The 20,289-nt window shown below is 35.9% G+C and overlaps 1 protein-coding gene across 1 annotated transcript; it reads right to left on the reverse strand.

The window, feature by feature from the left end:
* Positions 1-18,081: 18,081 nt before the first annotated feature.
* LOC109008586 (auxin-binding protein ABP20-like) lies at positions 18,082-19,067 on the reverse strand. The gene has a single exon (XM_018988749.2). It carries the CDS (start codon positions 18,984-18,986, stop codon positions 18,357-18,359), a length of 630 nt encoding a protein of 209 aa, XP_018844294.1. The 5' UTR covers positions 18,987-19,067; the 3' UTR covers positions 18,082-18,356.
* Positions 19,068-20,289: the final 1,222 nt, after the last annotated feature.

Raw genomic sequence — 20,289 nt, forward strand, 5'->3', positions numbered from 1 at the left:
GTACCCAACAATATGGATCTTGGTTAAGGGCTACTAGCTCAGGTACAAGTTCTAGTTATGGCAGCACTTTAGGGCAACAGATTGCAAGCATAACTAAGTCTGAGATGTCTGAAGGTTAGGACAAACTTGAAAAGAGACTCAACAAGCTAGTGAAGGCTTAGTGGTAGAAGGAATGGAGATAATGATGAAGACTTTAACAAATGAAGACACACATGACAACAACGTAGGAAAACATGGTCTGAATGTACTACCTATGTTGACTCTGGAAATACAAAACAAACCAATGGACAAATCATAACCAATGTTTACAACAGCAATGGTAGCTACGAGTAATGGTGTCAGGACTGATTCAGAGAAGGATCAGCACAATAATAACATACCACATAGAGCTTCTGATACAAGTGTTAATAAATGGAAGAGGAGGGAAAGGGGACAAAACAATGTTGAGATGTTGCCTTCTTCTCCTTATTCTACAAGGAAAAGAAAGATTGGAGAAGACAATACTCTCTTTAATTTGGAGAAAAACCAAGATGCTAGGGGCAAAAAATAAATAATAGCATTTGAATTGGATATATTGGCGGAGGTTGTCAATCAGCCTCGTCGGGATATATAAGGCTTCTAAGTTGGAACTGCCGAAGGTTTGGCAACCCTCGGATAGTTAGAGACCTTAGCCTTTCGGTTAAGGTCAACAAGCCTAGCATTTTGTTTCTTATGGAGACTAAAATGCATAAGAATCAGTTAGAAGTTATTAAGCAAAGGATGGGATTCAACTGTCTGTTATCAATTGAAGGTGTAGGAAAAAGTGGAGGAATGGCTTTGTTATGGGAAGATGATGTCAAGTTCAGAATCAGTACTTACTTACATAGACACATAAATTCATGGGTTGATCAAATAGACTTCTCTTGGATGCTGACCTGCTTTTATGATAATCCTGAAACAAAAAAAAAAAAAGACATGAAGGATGGAGGATATTGTGACACCTCAAACTTCAAAATCATAAAAGGTGGCTCTGTATAGGAGATTTTAACAATCCTGTGTCGCAGTGAGAAATATGGAGGGTCTAGAAGGGAAGAAAAATAAATGGATCTATTCATAAAGGTGTTACAAAACTACAAGCTAAGTGATTTGGGATCAATAAAAGGCAAGTATACTTGGTCTAACAACATAAATAACCAATCTTTTACCAAAGAAAGATTAGATCGAGCTACAACAACTTCTGATTGGTGCGAGGAATTTGGTGGGGGAGAGGTTCAAGTATTGGCCTCTTCTACATCAGATCTTTGCCCCATTTTAATGTCACTAGGTCAGCAGAATGATAGATCAAGGAGAACTACTCATGTGTGCAAATATGAGGATAGGTGGTCTACTTTTATAGACTGTGAAGAGGTAATTACCAAGGCATGGCATCAATCTGGGAGTAATACTAGAGGACTGACAACAATTAAGAAGAAACTTGAAGGTTGTATAAATGAGTTAAACAAGTGAAGCTACAGAAAAGAATTTGACTCAAAAGCCAGTTTAGTGTAGAAAACAAATAGATTGCAAGAACTGCAACAGTCTCTCACAACTGATTTTGTGCAGCAAGTCAAAAAACTACAACAGGACATTAATGGTCTGCTAGAAAGAGAGCATTTGAAATGGAAATAAAGAGCTAAGGTGACTTTTCTTCAACAAGGGCTTAGAAATACAAAATAGTATCACCTATGTGCAAGTAAAAAAGAGAAGAGGAATATCATTTCGAGAATAACTGATGAGAATGGAGTGAGTATTTCAGATCCTAGGCAAATTGGGAAAGCCTTTACACAACTATAGAGGTTTGTTTACAACCTCTGAGCCTTATAACATAGAGGCCAAAAAAGTCACTCAACATATCACTCAACATATGAATGAAGTGCTTCTACTACCATTCAGAAAAGAGGAGATTGAGGAGGCAGTCTTCCAAATGGGTCCATACAAAGCACTTGGTCCAGATGGGTATGGGGCCTGTTTTTATCAAAAATACTGGTCTGTGGTGGGAGATGAGGTATGTGAAGCTATTCTTTCTTTTCTAAACTCAGAGCAAGATATGGTAGCTATAAATTTTATATACCTCATGATGATACCAAAGCATAACAATCGAATGAACATTACTAAGTATAGACCAATAAGTCTATGTAATGTTCTCTACAATATCATCACTAAATTGTTGGCCAATTGCTTGAAGCAAATTCTTCATTCAATCATCTCATAAAACCAGTGTGTCTTTGTTCCTATGCGCTTAATTTCTAATAATATACTGGCTGCATATGAAACACTTCACACAATGAGAACAAAGCTACATGGACAAAAGGGTTATATGACACTGAAATTGGATATGAGCAAGGCTTATGATAGAATAGAATTGAAATTTCTCAAAGAAGCCATGCTTAAGATGGGGTTTGATGAAAAGTGGATTGAGCTTATTCAAAGATGTATAATATCCTCTTCTTTCTTAGTTTTACTCAATGGGATTCCTCAAGAAGTTTTCAAACCTACAAGAAGATTATGACAATGATGTCCCCTACACATTTTTTATTCATTATCTACGCTGAAGTGTTAATTGCACAACTTCAAGAGGCAGAACTGAAAGGATTAATCTCAGGGGTTCCACTAGCAAGGAGAAATATTAGCATGAATAATTTTTTCTTTGCCGATGACAGCCTACTGTTTTGTCAGGCAAGCATGCAAGAGTGAGCTTGTTTAAACCAAATTCTCAACTGCTATGAGAAGGCCTCTGGACAGAAGCTTAACAGGGAAAACACTTCTTTATTTTTTAGCAAGAACACCAAGCAACCAACAAGGAATTATATCATGCAAGTAGTTGGGTTAAGAGCTTCTTCCAATATGGAGAAATATTTGGGACTGCCATCTCTTATAGGCATGTCTAAAATCAGAGCTTTCAAAGGAATAGTTGAAAAAGTGAGCAAAAGAATAGAAAATTGGAAGACTAAATTCCTTTCACAGGCTGAAAAGGAAATATTGAATAAGGATGTTATCTAAGCCATACATACATATAGTATAAGTGTGTTTTTATTACCAAAGCTTCTTCGCAATAAGCTCAATACTATGATATCAAACTTATGGTGGGAATTTCAAGATAAAGCTGCCAAACTCCATTGGAAAAATTGGGACACTTTGAGTAATAGTAAAACAAATGGTCGGCTTGGATTTAGATATTTAGTGAGTTTCAATTCAGCCCTTTTGGCTAAACAAGTTTGGAGGATACTCACTAATCCAACATCACTTGCAACTAGAATATTCAAGGTAACTTACTTTCCTCATAGTTCTATTCTACAAGCTAAACCAGGATCAAGGCCTTCCTTTACATGAAGAAGTATATGTTCAGTAATTAATATTGTTAAGGAAGGCATCATATGGCGAGTTGGAGATATAAAAAAAAAAAAAAAAAAAGTATGGCAAGAAAAATGGATTCCAATGACAGGATCATGTACCATTCAATCACCTATGAAAGTACTACCAGCATCTGTAGTTGTAGCAAACTTAATTGATCATCAAACAGAGTGGTGGAATATACAGCTTTTAAAAGAGATTTGTTGTGAAGAAGATGTGATGGAAATTTTAAAGATACCTGTTACAAAGACAGCTTCTGAAGATAAACTAGTTTGGAAAGACACTTCAAATGGATGCTTATTGGTAAAGAGTGCCTACCATCTTTATAAATAGAAGCAATAAATCAATAAAGGGGAATCCTAAAAAAAAGTAGATCATAGAGAGTTGTGGAAACAGATTTGGAACATGCAGACTACAAATGCTAATATACTTTTCATATGTCGTGCATGCAATGATGCTCTATCTACCAAATAGAATTTATACAAAATGAAAATCACCACAAAACCTTTATGTCCAATTTGCCATATATCAAATGAAACCCCGAGCCACCTCCTCTAGACATGTCTATCTGCACAAGATGTATGGTTCCTAGGAAGCAGGAAACTTCAAAAAGCTTCAATTACAGATGAGGACTTTGGGTGTATATTTATGCAAGTGCTTCAAAGAATAGGCCAAACAAATATTAGTCTATTTGTAGAGATAGCAAGATCAATGTGGATTATTCTGTTCAATCGAGCTACAAAAGTACATGAAGAGTTCCAACAAGCACAAAGACAGAAATGTAGTTCAAGACTAATATCAAATCAACAGGTGAATACAACTTGGGAAGCTCCACCACCAAATTTGATAGTAACCAAGGTGGGCCTACTTTTAAAGATCATTTGCAAGTTCCAGATGGGCCAATTACAAGATCAAGGGCCAAGAAGATCAAGGAAGCAATGAAAGTATTGGTGCAATCCACTTGGGATGAAGCCAGCAAGAGCCCAACACTCAAGATGGGTCTGAAAGAAGAAGAACTAGTTTTGATCCACTTGATTCAAGCTGTGGAAAACATGACTTAGAGATACGGCCTATTGTTATTGGAGGCTTCCAATTTGGTTAAATGATTTATTTTATTAGTTTAGAATAAGTGGGTTTGAAGACGCTTGGCCTACATGTCTTATTTCTTATGAACTATGTATTTTTGGAAGGCCTTGTATTTTGGCCAATGACTTATTTGGAAAGTTACTTTTTAGGAACTAGGGTTTCATCAATTTATTGTAGGGGTTACTGTAGTCACGCGTACTGTAGCCGGTACTGTTCATCAAGGGTCATTTTGGATAAAATGGGCTTTGTTTTGGCTAGGGTTTTTATTAGGTTTAGGTTTAAAAACTCTTTGTAGCCTCATTTAAGGGGTTAGACAATATTGAATTTTATTTGTGAGTTGAGTTTTCTCCTCTTGTTCTTGATTGAACTCTTGAACTTATCAAAGGTAAATCACAACTTTTGTGGCATTCCTCCTTTGTAATCTGGGTTCTTGAGATGGGTTTTTCAACGGGTCTAGATTTTAATATAATCTAGGTTCTTAAAACAAGTTCTCATCGGGTCTAGGTTCTCTATCCGTTGACTTGATTTTAGCTTTCTTGGAGAGTTTTCAAATTGATTGTGGGTTCAAGAGAATTCATTCACATGGGTTCATTTCAATTGGTTTTTCACTATTGTTAGGGTTGCTGAAATTCATTGTTCTAGGGTTTGTGTTGGCTGAAATCTTTTGTTCTAGGGGCTGCCGTATATCACTTGCCCTAGGGTTTTTGAGTTATTGTTAGGGTTTTCTCAACTGCTTATTCTTGATTGTGATTAAATCAGTTGGTGAAAAGAAAAGAAAAAACAAAAAAAAGGAAAGGAAAAGAAAAAACAAAATCGTGAAAAAAAAAATTTCGAGATTTTTTCTTGAGCCTTATCATAAAAGGGGGTGCATATATTATTCTAGTTGGTATCTCATCTTATAGTTACTGTTTCATTCGCATAATTTCCTTGATTCACGTGTCGCTTTTTTTTCATTCATTCCGTGTTTCTCTTGTTCTTTTTCTTGGACCTAATTACTAGTTGGGATAAAACAAGGTTACTTTGTCTTGATTGAGTCAATTAGTTCTTCAAGAACTTGAGTGAGAAAACTCTTGAGGTAAAAGGCAAGAGAGTGTGAGACTATTATCGAAAAAAAGCCAATTAAGAGTGAAACACGAGTGGAGTATCATTATTCGAGTGTAAACATGTAAGGGAGTGTGTGAGGTTTACCTTTTTTTGCCACTAACATTCTTTTGTGTAGCACCTGATAATATCTAATCGGAGTAGCGCATCACCAAGGGGAGAGCAGATAACTCATCCTTTGTGTTGCAAGCCATGCAACAATAGTTTGAGCGGTTGAACTTGGTGTTGGGTGAAGTGAGGGATATGATGGATCATCAAGAAGTAGTGATTAGAAATCTACAAGGTATGAGGGATAGGAGGCGACGTGAGCATAGAGTTGAAAATCAGTATGAGAATGAAGGAGATTGTGAGGATGAGGAAGACTTAACATTTGACGTTGGGTCGGGTAGAAATAGAAGAGTTAGGCATGAAAGAGGACTTGAGGGGAATCTAAGGGGTCGGGATGGTGTAGATAGAGACCTTGATAGCATCAAAATGAAAATACCATCTTTTCAAGGTAGAACTGACCCTGAAGTTTATCTAGAGTGGGAGAAAAAAATAGAATTGGTGTTTGATTGCCATAATTACTCTGAGGAGAAGAAAGTGAAGTTGGCGGTAATTGAGTTCACTGATTATGCTATTATTTGGTGGGATCAATTAGTGACCAATAGGAGGAGGAATTATGAGAGGCCTATAGAGACATGGGGAGAGTTGAAAGCTCTCATGAGGCGGAGATTTTTTCCTAACCATTACTATAGAGACCTTTACCAGAAATTACAAAATCTTACACAGGGGTCTAGAAGTGTGGAGGATTACCATAAGGAGATGGAGGTAGCAATGATTCAGGCTAATGTAGAGGAGGACCGAGAGGCCACCATGGCTAGATTTTTGAGTGGTTTGAATAGGGATATAGCCAATGTAATTGAATTGCAGCATTATGTGGAGATAGAGGACATGGTGCACATGGTTATGAAGGTGGAGAGGCAATTAAAGAGAAAAGGGACAGCAAGGTACACTTCAGTTTCTAGCACTACTTGGAAATCAAAATGAGATAGGAATGATCCAGTTGAAGCAAAGAGAAAGACCGAACCACCTAAGGGAAAAGATGAGGGAACTAGCAACAAACCCAAGGTAGAATCCCAACCTTCATGGAATAGAGATATTAAATGTTTTAAGTGTTTGGGTTCATGGCACATTGCTTCTCAATGTCCAAATAGGAGGGTGATGATTATGCGTGACAATGGGAAGGTGATGACTGAGAGTGAGGATGATAGTGATGAGGTGCCCAAGTTGGTTGATGTTAGTGATGATGATGGAGTCGTATACCCTGCGACAGGTGAGTCTCTTGTTGCCAGGTGTGCTCTCAATGCACACATTAAAGTGGATGATGCAGAGCAATAGAGAGAGAACATTTTCCATACTAGATGCCATATCAACAATAAGGTATATAGTATGATCATTGATGGGGGGAGTTGTACTAATGTGGCTGGCACTACTTTGGTTGAGAAATTGAATTTACCAATCTTAAAACACTCTAGACCATACAAATTGCAGTGGTTGAATGATTGTGGAGAGGTTAGGGTGGATAAACAAGTGTTAGTTACTTTTTCTATTGGGAAGTATCAGGATGAGGTGCTTTGTGATGTTGTGCCTATGCATGCAGGCCATATTTTGTTGGGGAGGCCTTGGCAGTATGATAGGAGAGTGACACATGATGGATTCGAGAACATGTACAGCTTTGAAAAGGAGGGCAAAACAATTAAGCTTGCTCCTTTAACTCCAAGCCAGGTCTATAAGGACCAACTGAAATTGAAAAGTAAGGTTACTCAAAAAAGAAAGAGTGAAAATGAGAGTGATCAAAAGAGAAAGAGTGAAAATGAGAGTGATAAAAAAAGAATGAGTGAAAAAGTGATTGAGCAAAAAAGAAAGAGTGAGAGTGAAAAAGAAAGTAAAGAGATGGCTGAGAGTAAAGAAAAAAGAGTGGAGCCACGAGAGAAAAAAGAAAGAGAGTCTGCCAAGAGAAAAGAAAAGGCAAAAGTGAGTTTCTATGCAAGAGAGAGTGAGGTTAAGAGGGCTTTCTTCGCAGATCGCCCTATGATTTTTCTTGTCTATAAAGAGTCTTATCTTACTCTTGATGAAACTAACCAGTCTCTTCCTAGTTTGGCTGTTTCTTTGTTGTAGGAGTTTGAGGATGTATTCCCGGAGGAGATGCCAAATGAGTTGCCAACCATTAGAGGCATTGAGCACGAGATTGATTTTGTGCCCAGGGCTGCTATTCCAAACCGACCAGCTTATAGGAGTAATCCAGAGGAGACAAAGGAGCTTTAGAGGCAAGTTGAGGATTTGATGAGCAAGGGGTACGTTAGGGAGAGCATGAACCCTTGTGCAGTACCAATGCTACTAGTGCCAAAGAAGGATGGGACATGGAGGATGTGCATTAATTGCAGGGCGGTCAACAATATCACGGTAAAGTATCGCCATCTCATTCTTAGATTGGATGATATGCTTGATGAATTGCATGACTCATGTATTTCCAGTAAAATTGATCTTAAAAGTGGGTACCATCAAATTAGAATGAAAGAGGGTGATGAATGAAAAACTGCTTTTAAGACTAAGTATGGGCTTTATGAATAGTTGGTTATGCCATTTGGACTTACAAATGCGCCCAGTACTTTCATGAGATTAATGAACCATGTCCTACGTGCATTCATAGGCAAGTTTGTGGTTGTGTACTTTGATGATATCTTAGTGTACAACAAGAACTTAAATGAACATATTGAGCATTTAAGATATGTGTTTGATGTGTTGAGATGTGAAAAATTGTATGCTAATTTTAAGAAATGTGCATTTTGCATGGAAAAAGTTATTTTTCTTGATTATGTTGTTAGTACAAAGGGTATTGAGGTGGATGAAGAGAAAGTCAAGACCATCAAGGAGTGGCCAACGCCAAAAAGCATCACTGAGGTAAAGAAGCTTTCATGGCTTAGCTAGCTTTTATCGATGTTTTGTTAAAGACTTCAGCACCATTGCTGCACCACTCACTGAGGTAATTAAAAAGAATGTTGGGTTTCATTGGGGGGCTAATCAAGAGAATTATTTTGCCACTATTAAAGAAAGATTGTGCTCTGCACCTGTGTTAGCATTACCTGATTTTAACAAAACTTTTGAGATTGAATGTGATGCCTCAGGAATAAGGATTGGAGCCGTTTTGATGCAGGATAGGTGGCCCATAGCCTTCTTCAGTGAAAAGTTAAGTGGAGCATCCCTGAAGTACCATACTTATGACAAAGAGTTTTATGCTCTTGTTCATGCATTAGAGACTTGGCAGCACTACCTATGGCCAAGGGAATTTGTGATCCACACCGATCATGAATCATTGAAGCATCTCAAGGGTCAAGGTAAGTTGAATAAAAGGCATGCTAGATGGATGTAATACATTGAGACATTTCCCTATGTCATCCATTACAAGCAAGGTAAGGAGAACATTGTTGCTGATGCTCTATCCCGAGGAGTAGTTTGGATGGACAAAAGAAGGTGGAGTTGGTGAAGTCACTTCATGAGAGGGTACGGCTTCAAATTGCCCAAAAGAATGAAAGGGTTGCTTCCCAAGCCAATAACGGACAAAGACGTGTCATCTTTGAACCAGGAGATTGGGTTTGGTTTCACATGTGCAAAGAAAGATTCCCAGCCCATAGAAGGACTAAGTTGCATTCTCAAGGAGATGGACCTTTCCAAATTCTTGAGAAAATTAATGACAATGCATATAAAGTGGATCCTCCAGGTGAGTATAAAGTTTCTGCAACTTCCAATGTTTCTAATCTTTCTCATTTTGATGTAGGTGAAGATTCGAGGTCGAATCCTTTTGAGGAGAGGGGGAATGATAGGAACCAAGGTGGGCCTACTCTTAAAGATCATTTGCAAGTTCCAGATGAGCCAATTACAAGATCAAGGAAGTAATGAAATGATTGGTGCAATCCACTTGGGATGAAGCCAGCAAGAGCCCAACACTCAAGATGGGTCTGAAAGAAGAAGAACCAGTTTTGATCCACTTGATTCAAGCTGTGGAAGACATGACTTAGAGATACGGCCTATTGTTATTGGAGGCTTCCAATTTGGTTAAATTATTTATTTTATTAGTTTAGAATAAGTGGGCTTGAAGATGCTTGGCCCACATGTCTTATTTATTATGAACTATGTTTTTTTGGAATCCCTTGTATTTTGGCCAAGGGCTTATTTGGAAAGTTACTTTTAGGAACTAGGATTTCATCAATTTATTGTAGGGGGTACTGTAGCCGCGCGTACTGTAGACGGTACTGTTCATCAAGGGTCATTTTGGGTAAAAGAGGCTTTATTTTGGTTAGGATTTTTATTAGGTTTGGGTTTAAAAACTCTTTGTAGCCTCATTTGAGGGGTTAGACAATATTGAATTTTATTTGTGAGTTGAGTTTTCTCCTCTTGTTTTTTATTGAACTCTTTAACTTATCAAAGGTAAATCACAACATTTGTGGCGTTCCTCCTTTGTAATCTGGGTTCTTGAGACGGGTTCTTCAACGGGTTTAGATTTTAATATAATCTAGGTTCTTGAAACAAGTTCTCATCGGGTTTAGGTTCTCCATCCGTTGACTTGATTTTGGCTTTATTGAAGAGTTTTCAAATTGATTGTGGGTTCAAGAGAATTCATTCCCACGGGTTCATATCAAAATTGGGTCAAAATGAACTGAGATGTAGCTATTAGAGAGGTAGGTAATAAGATAGGAGTTGGAGTGATGATAAGAGACAATGATGGGGATGTACTAGCTAGTTTAATGCAGCTTTTGTTCTTTTGTTCACAACTTGCTCTTGCAAAAGCTAGAGGACTGGTTTCAGCTGCAATTTTGAGTAAAGAAATGAGTTTGCAAAATGTTTTGTTTGAAGGAGATTCAAGTCAAGTTGTGAATGTTATGAGACAACACAAACAACAACACATGTTGCTTAGCTACCTAGTGGATGATGTCAAAACTACCTTGGCCAATACAAGATGGGAAATAAAACATAACAAAAGGAATGCAAACAAGGTGGCACACCAACTGGCTCAACAAGTTGTTTCTTTGTGTATTGAAATTTTAGACATTGATCATATAAAGCTATGTATATTGTCTCTTGTAATGGCTGAAGGCCATAGAACAGTTTGATGCAATGAAGATCACTGCTTCAAAACAAACAAACAAAAGCTATACCCTCCTTAATAGTGATTTGTATTTGAGTTCACATTATTCTAGTTGCACAATTATTTCTTTGCCCTCATTTGTACAGCTATGTTTTTTTTTTTTTTTCTAATTCATTATTAGAAGTACAATTAAATTTTCTGTTATTCTCAATTGAAGATTTTTGTTTATTAGACTTTTGTGGAACAAATTAACAACTTTGGATTTTTTTCTTTTTATATTTCTTCTTAGATTTAAAAATAATTGTATTTTTCTCATAGAATATTATTTGAGAAAAATAGCAATTATATTCATATTATTTTTCAAAGTAAATTTTTCTATTAATCTAATATTAATTAGAATATAATAATAATAACAATGAAATATTAATAATTTACAAATAATCTAAATTGAAGATTTTGGCATATTGAACTTTTGTGGAACAAATTAACAACTTAGGATATTTTTTATATTTCTTCTCAGATTTAAAAGTAATAGTATTTTCTATATATAATATTATTTAAAAAATAAAAATTATCTTCATATTATTTTTATAGTAATTTATAAAAGAGAAATATTACTTATCATCTCCACACCACACAATAACATGTGTTTTATCATTTTTATTCTTATATTTGAACACACATATTAAATAGAATGACAAAAATGACAAATTACATGTTGATATGTGGTATAGGAAATGGTAAGTAGAATTGTTTTTTTATAAAAATAAATCATAGTCATTGGACTAATAATATTTTCATTTTACAAAATGAAATTATTATTCTTAAGTTCCAATTTATGTATTAGTTTATAATTAGTCTTTAATTTATCATATTCACTATTATATCCATGTAGTTTTCTGAAATAATTAAAATAAGAATATTATTTTTTATTTATAAGAAGATTGTTGTTGTTGTTGTTATTATGTCTAACTAGTCTTATAACGAGTGGAGCAACGCATGTCCTATTATGATTTCAATATAATGAGTTCTAAACATTTAATTTATTATGTGTTCAAGAATTTTATTTTTTATGTTTCATTCATTTTATTTTTTAGTATAATTATAATCATTTGTAAACTTTGTTGCGTAGATTTATCATTATCTTTATATTTATCATACTTGTTATTCTAATTGATATTGCATCTTAAAATTCATGTTTATCATATCAAGAATGTAGTACTATTTTCAACAGGTAAAACGTGTCTTGCACGTAGGCTCCTAAGCTAGTATCTACTAAAAGCGTCTATCCATTTATGAATAAAGGTTTATATTTAATAGTTACATTAATTTTATTTATTTATTTATTTTTATCTTTGAGCTTTATAATGGGTTATGTTGTATTTTTTAGGAAAACGTTGGCATTCCTTTAACTGACACATGTCTGTTTTGCTTTGCCCTAGTGAGAGTACTCTTTGAATAATTATTCGTAATATTTCTTTTTAAATCTAATAATATTATTATCATTCCTATATATATTGTTTGGAAAAAAAAACAATTATCTTCATCTTATTTTCTACAATAATTCATACAAATAAATAACGGTCGTTGGACTAATATTGTTATAATTTTATAAAATGTAATTCTTATTTTTAGGTTCCAATTTAATTTATCATATCTACTGTTTTATTTTCTATGGTATTGCATTTCAACCGGGCCTATGCGTGTCTTGCACATTGAATCCTTACTAGTGTGTGTATATATATCCTTTCTATTCTTATTCCTTATTAGTTTAGGTCAAAACACTCAATTTTCAAGATCATCTTCATATATACAAACAACGTAAACCTAGGTATGAGCCTTGCAGTAAAAGAAAACTATATATGAGTTGGAAAGATAAATTTTATAAACAAAACAAATTTCATCTCCATAAAACAAGTTAACTATCTTCTTGATAGCTTAAACTTTACAGAACAAATTCCATCTTTATTAAACAAATACATGTATGTAGGTAACAAATACTAAACTTTATAATGGTTGTATAGATGCCTCTTGATTTAACTTGTTTAGAAACCATGTTTTGCTTCACATATCTATCTTTGGTTTGCTACATTTGCTACAACTGATTTAGTAATTTTTTTTTTTTTTTTTTATAATTGACAAAACTCTAAAACATTTTCACGTTGTTTAGCTCATTGTCATATTAATAATTATTATTTTCCCTCAATGATTTTCAATCTTAATGGTTAGTTCTAATTTATATGCATTTTAAAGATTATATTTTTCTATAAAAAAAATATAGCAACACTTTCGCCTATACATACGTGCCTTGCATAGTCTAACCGACACATTACACAATAATTTAGCCCTTGCTCAGGATCACCGAGCAAAACCAGTTCGACCAACATATTGCTCAAAAATTTCGAGCATTGCAAGAATATAAACCTTGCTCAGGATCACCAAGCAAGTCTAGTTCGACAGGCACATTGTTTGGTAATTTTGAGTAACGCAATAAAATAAGTCTTGCTCAAGATCACTGTGCAAGTCCAGTCCAACAAACACACTAATCGGTAATACTGAGCAGCGCAATAATTTATACCTTGCTCGAGAGCACAAAGCAAAGCAAGTTTAACTGACAGATTGCTCGAAAATTTCAAGTATCGTAAGAAAATAACCCTTGCTTGAAATCACTAAGCAAATCCACTTTGATGGATACACTGTTCGAAACTTTGGAGCATCATAAGAAAATAACCCTTGTTCGGGATCATCGAGCAAGACCAGTCCAACCGACATACTGCTCGGTTACGTCATCTTTAACTGAGCATACATGTCTTGCACATTAAATCTTTATTGGTGGGTGTGTGTGTGTGTGTGTCCTGTGAAGTATTGTGGTGTAATATATATAAGTGTTTGTGTGTGAGCTGAACTCAGTTGCACGCAACATAAATTCCCTTTTAATTGGAAACCAAGCTCAAGACCAACAAGGTAAGACAGATCCCAAATGATATTGGATTGTGGAGAGGGATGGAATAGGTAAGACTCGAGAAGATATCAACATGTTTGGTGTCGACTGATAGCATTGAACATTTTGTGCAGTATTGCACTACTTATTCCATCAGTTATACGTCATCAATGACGTTAAGTTTGTAAGATCTTTATAATAAATTTACGTTAATTGCAAGATCAATATTCAAGTTCGGCCCAAGTTCCAAACGCTAGTCTAATTTTAAGTTGAGTCTAACATCTAAACACCTAACTCTCAAATCACTAAATTCATCTAAGCTCAAAATCTCTTTACAAGTGGGACCCACAATCTTTTTCAACTCAACACCTCTTTATACGCGGGATCTATAACCTTTTTCAATTTCTCATAAATACATCTAAACTCATATTAACATCCAAATACATCTGAAGACATCTTTGGTGGCCCCTAAAAAACTCACTCCACCATCTCAACTCATTACTATTTATAAAAAACTCAAATCATCTCAACTCAGTTCAACATCCAAACGGAACCTTTTTTAACTTTTACAACATTCATGAATTTTTTAGTTCAAAAAACCAATAATAAGATATGATCTCTGTCAATCACTTGCTAGAAAATTAATAAGAAGATTGCCAGATGACATATTGACACCACGTGCCAACCAATCTAAAACTGACACGTCACTACAAGAATTATGACTTTTTTTTGCCATGATTTTCTTTTTCCAAGACACACGGTCGTGACAAATATACACCGAATCACATGAAATCTATTCGTGGAAAATAAAACAAGGGTTTTCCCACAAAATTTAGTCGGCAAGTAAAACTTTGTGAGTAAAAGATGTTTTTGCGGCGAAACATGGTTTATTGCTGCGAGTTTTGTCCGCTACAAATAGTGTAGTCGGATATTTTGTCCCTTCGTGGGTTATTATCTTGTTACAACAAAGTTATTAACTTTTTGCGGCGACAACAGCGACATGTTGTCGCCACAAATAAACTTACCTGAATTAATTATTCTATTATGGGATATTTGGTTTTTGCGGCAATACTTTCTTATGTTAGCGGCAATTAAAAGTCGCCACAAAAGATAGTAAACTTAATGAACCCACGTTTTTTCCTTTTCCCTTTCTTCCCCCATCCCCCCCACCCCGCGTCGCTCTCGTCTCTCGTCTCTCCCTGCGATTGCAAGCTGCGACCACACGGCCTGTCTCTGGCTATGACTACGACCCTCTCCCCCTTCCGTGAGACCTCACCCAGTCACCTAGAGCCAGTCCCCCCATCCATCGCGACCTCACCCAGTTTGCCTCCCTTCCCCAACCACCTCTGCCTGCCGCAGTCCAGTAGACGCACTAGATCGACACGGTGAACCTCTCTCTCTTATCCCTTCCTCTTCTCTCTGTGTAATTTGTGATAGTATGATTGTGTAATTTGTGAATCTGTGTAATGTGAATCTGTGAAATTTGTGATTAATGCACTATGAAAATAGTCAAACTTGTGTACAACATGTTACAACAATTATCAAGTTACAACAAAACTTACATGGATAATTAAGTCTCATTATTTGTGATTCAACTCTTGATATCATCAGCCAGCTTCCCAACCCATGTCACTTCCTCCACCATATAAGTATTAATATCAATGGACATAGTTTTCATCAGAAACATTTCTCATCAACTCTTAACATGAATGACCAGACTTAGGAATAGGTGTAAGAAATGAAGGGGGATTCGGAACTTGGACGTCAGCTTTGGTTTGGCCAATAGTTTAATATAATTGTTAACTATTTGCATCAGTTTGCCCTTTAGTTTTGCTGTTGTAATGTTCTAGCTAGTACCTTTACCTTAAATAAATGTTTTCCATTGGCTAATACAGTTAAGCATTTCTTCCAATTTTTTCAGGTGGATTTTAGGACACCATGCTTTGTGGATTAAGAGGGGAATATTAATGATGTATTCAAGAATGAAGATTGTCTCAGTGAATCAGCATTACTGCAACATGAGAGGTTTACTGCAGTGATGTCTTTTAGTCCCAAACTTATCATCCATGTTGTTGGCTTGTACTTTGGTTATATTTGTAGACATAATTGTATTTTTATGGCCTTAATTGACTGGTTAACCCAGTGGATAGATTTGTAAAGTACGATATTATTTATGTATAATATATGTTGGTAATATGAATTTTGGGTTGAATTAATTTTTTGGGTGTTGTTGGTTACATTTCTTGATGGATTATTGTGTTGAAAGAGGTTCAATATAGGTCTGTTTGTGGGATAAATGTAGGAAGAGTTGATTGGGGGTTGCATTGTTTGTGGGATTGATTGGTAGGAAACTGATTTTTTTCATAGTAGCAGACATTTATTGTACGAACTTGTTCAAAAGAGTTGATTTGGTCAGAAAACTGGTTTTTTGCACAGTTGTATTTGCCACGACTAATATTCCTGGATTTGCAATCTTTTTCGACCGATGATTTTGATGGAAAATATTTAAGAAAGCTGGGTGAAAAATTTATTCCCACCAACAATTGTAATGAGGAAACCTATTTTGCCATGAATTAATACCCGTGGAATATAGTAAAGATTGCTTTTGCTACGAAATAAGCTTCACCGGCAATAACTATTCACAATCACTCCAGTTCATAGCAAGTGCTCTTTTCCTACCAATTGATTGTGGTGGGAATAAGTTATTTCTACCAGAAGTCACCATCCGGAATAATTTTTGCCCATGAATGAATTGGTGGGTAAAAGTTAAAAGACATGACTTTTGCCATGAAGTAAATTTATGGATATAGTAGATTTTCCACGAACTACCTTCGTGGATAATGACGTTATTACTGACCATGAGTTGATGATAGTAAACTTAATTGCCACGAAATTAAAATGTTTTATCCGCCGTTCATGTCATGGCGAAAAGATGGATTTACCCATTAAATCAAGATTTGGTGGAAAAAGAATCTTTTCCCACCAGTTTTATGCCACGGGTCTTCCACGACAGAAATTGGTGGGAAATAGATATTTTCCCACAAAGTATACGCTTTTTTCAACCGAAGCCCCTTCTGAGAAAAAACAAGATTTGTTGTAGTGTGCATGGCCTGATCTCGTTAGTTTTCTAACGAGAAATTGACGAAAGTACCTAATTGCTGATTTTCTTAAACTCGGGTATTAAATTAGAGAAAGTTAAAAACTGAGATTTCGAATTATAAAAACCTAAAATTTCAGGTACAAATTTTACAATTAATCCAATAAAATAATTTGTAGTAAATTTAGTATTCTCCTAACGTTCCACTAATGATGCTCGTGCTACGTACGCAAGGCGCAATGTGCGGGTGATATAGCTAGGTAATTGATGAGAGTGATGGAATGCACCTAACAAATCTTGTGTGCATGGTCATTGATGGGGGCATGCTATGTCGTCCGAAACTGCTGTGAAGTTTCTAAGAAGGGTGTTGGAGCGAAGTACTACTGAGAATAGGATTTAGAATTGAAACTTTTGTTACTCAGTACTACTATATACTCATCATCATGAAGTACTATCACATGATTACAAGTGAATAATAATATTCAACGTCTGCTCACATAACATGATTCGCTTAAGTAGTAAGAAAATAAAAACAATACCACTAATTATATTAATTAATATTCAACTCTGATCACACACAAAGATAAGATCGTCACCCTCTTCTTGAGATAAACTTAATTCATTTACAACATAAGTACTACTCAGATTATCACATGAGATCAGTTCTAAACCATCTCCCTAGCTTGTCAATTATACTACTGTTGTTAATAACAAGGATTACATATATATATACAACCTTAATATATTATAAGTACTCTTTGATCCCTTAATTTGTCTTATCCAGTCCATTTTGGTAATGTTAGAATGATGTCTTTGGATATTCACACAATTGAGCCCTATCCTCTGCTGTATAAAATATAAGATAACTCTGCAATGCATGCATGCCGTTCGGTGCCAAATTTGAAATAAACATGACCAATTAAACAAGATAGGCTTTTGTCTATGTACAACTTCTGAGCCTGGCGAAACTGATCTTCTTGGCATCTAAATGGAATGTTCATGGGAGCAAGGTCATGACTTTTGGCATATGTGAGCTGTCAAGAATTTTGGACCATAGAATTAGTTGATAAGGTTTTTTTTATCCCATTTGAAGGTGAATGGTTTTTAAAAATCTGAAAATTTTCAATCCCTAGCCTGATCAGAGGTAGAACCATCCATATATAGAGTGAGTTTTCCTTCCATGAAATCAATCAATAATGGCGTCCCTGTGTTTCATTCTTCATACTCACGACCAGACCTGGATGTTTGGATTGGAGCCAATATCCCACAAAAACTAATTGCCATGCAGTAGCACTGTCTTAGAGCTTGTTAAATTTATATTTTCAATTTTTGTGACGTTATTCCATGGATTGGAATCGATCATCGACAAACCAAACACAATACAAGATTTATTCATCTTTAAAGGAATTTGCCGGCTTCAACAGATATGTTACATTGTAACTTTTTCTGCAGTCAGAATGCACCCCATCCAGCGTAGACTCGAAAACTTCTAAAAACAAATTAAACAAAAACAACTCACATGTTTGCTCTTATTAATAGACCTAGAAACCTCTAGTACTACTCATGATCGGAAGGATGAAGATCCTATTCTTATGGGCATTTTCATGAGAATAGGAATATTGACACGACACAGATCATCAACCAGTTCCACCAAGAGCACCTTTAAGCTTCTTAATCTGAGCAGCATCAAGGAAAGTAGTTGCGGCTATCACTTCAGTGGGCAAGTTGTTTGCAAACAGTACGTAATCCAGAATCTGGAGACCCGGGGTTGCACTGCTGAAGCTGACAAATGCAAGAGCCTGAGAACCTCCGGAATTTATCTGAAAATGCAGTAATCCTTGAGGGAAAACCATGATGTCACCCTTTTTAAGAGTCTTGATGTAAACAGTATTCGCTGAGGAAACGAACCCAGCACAGAGTGTTCCCTGCACAACAAGAAGAACTTCTGAACCTCCAGGATGGGTGTGAAATGGCACGACCCCACCCACAGCCAGGTCCAAGCGAGCCAAGGAAATTCCAAGGCCGTTCACACCAGGAAATTGTGTGGCAAATGCAGGAGTCACAGCCGCTTTGATAATGTTGGAGGTGTTGCCTGCAATGCCTAGGCCAGAGAAGACAAAATCAGTCACAGTCACAGCTGCAGGCTTCTTGCAAGCGTAGCCAGCAGGGCTTTCAGGAAGAGAGAGGTCAGCTACACAGAAGTCTTGCACAGCTGCATGGGAGGAGGAAAGGAGGAGGGAAAAGATGAAGATAATTGGAGTAATCATCCTCACAGGTATGTAGTACTTTAGGTTTGTGCTTGTTTGGGGTTTTAGGGTACTGGGCCTGATTAACGTGGTCTGGTACCATTTATATAGAGAAGTTGGATTCTGAGCGGTTTAAACCGGTTCCTTCGGATTCTCCATGCAAGTCTTCACGTGCAAGACAGCAAGAAGAAACGACAGAGATATTGAGCTGTGATGCATGTCCGATGTGATATGTTTTAGGGTAAGAACAAAAAGTTTCTTTTTGTTTGGAAAGTAGAAACAATCGAAGAGACAATATTAATTATTGCGGATGCATGTCTGCAATAAATTCATTGCTTAATTCGAGGCGTCCTAGCTAATTAGAGTGGAGTCCCCGCTTGCTAGCTACTCTATCAATTCCAGTTAATTTCTATTGATAGATCAATTCTATGATTGATTTTTCTTTATCTGCTTTCAAATACGAAGTTATTTCGAGGAGTTCTGCAAAAGTGATTGAAAATATAAATATGTTATAAATCAATTCACTAGTTAGAATTTATTTTTAAAAATTAGTTTATAAGAAAAAGGTGTTTAAAGACTTATAAACTACCAATCAATCTCATACTTAGTCGATATAAGATTATAACAACCACCACGCTCTGCAGCTAATGTCCACGACAATCCCAGCACTCACACGGGTTGATTGTGCACTAGATTTTTTCTAATCCTGGATGAATACTGCTATGCCGGCATCACCCACCGTGCCGCACGATTGCAACTATCGCAACATGGCCTTAAACGTGGAGTGACTTTGATACCATTTATTATGAATCCACTGGGTAGAACTCACACTTAAAAATCGGTTTATAAAGAAATGATGCTTAAGAACTTATAAACCACTAACCAATCTCATACTTAGTTTGAGATCATAACGAAATCACGGGCTTAAAGCCATCACTAGCAATCGATACTGATCATGAATGAAGGGTATATAAGGTCCCATTTTATCTAGCAGTGGTGATTGATGAAGAAGAATGTGGTACAATTTAATGCCCTGCATTGTGTAACATCTTCGTTGAATTAGCTGTGTTACATATATAGCAGTGCTGCTGAGGAGTACTGAAAATCAATTAGCTGCACTAAACAACTTTTATTCGACTCAAGATCATAACTTTTATATATAGATCAATCACATTATTACTGTTGCTTGCAAGTTCCTTGTACAACAAATATGGGATATGGATATATTATATATATATATTATATATATATATATATATATATATATATATATATATATACACACACTAGGTTAGGAGCACGTGCAAAGAACGCTTGTCTAATT

Source organism: Juglans regia, chromosome 1 (genome assembly GCF_001411555.2).
Source record: "Juglans regia cultivar Chandler chromosome 1, Walnut 2.0, whole genome shotgun sequence".
Classification (NCBI taxonomy): Eukaryota; Viridiplantae; Streptophyta; class Magnoliopsida; order Fagales; family Juglandaceae; genus Juglans; species Juglans regia.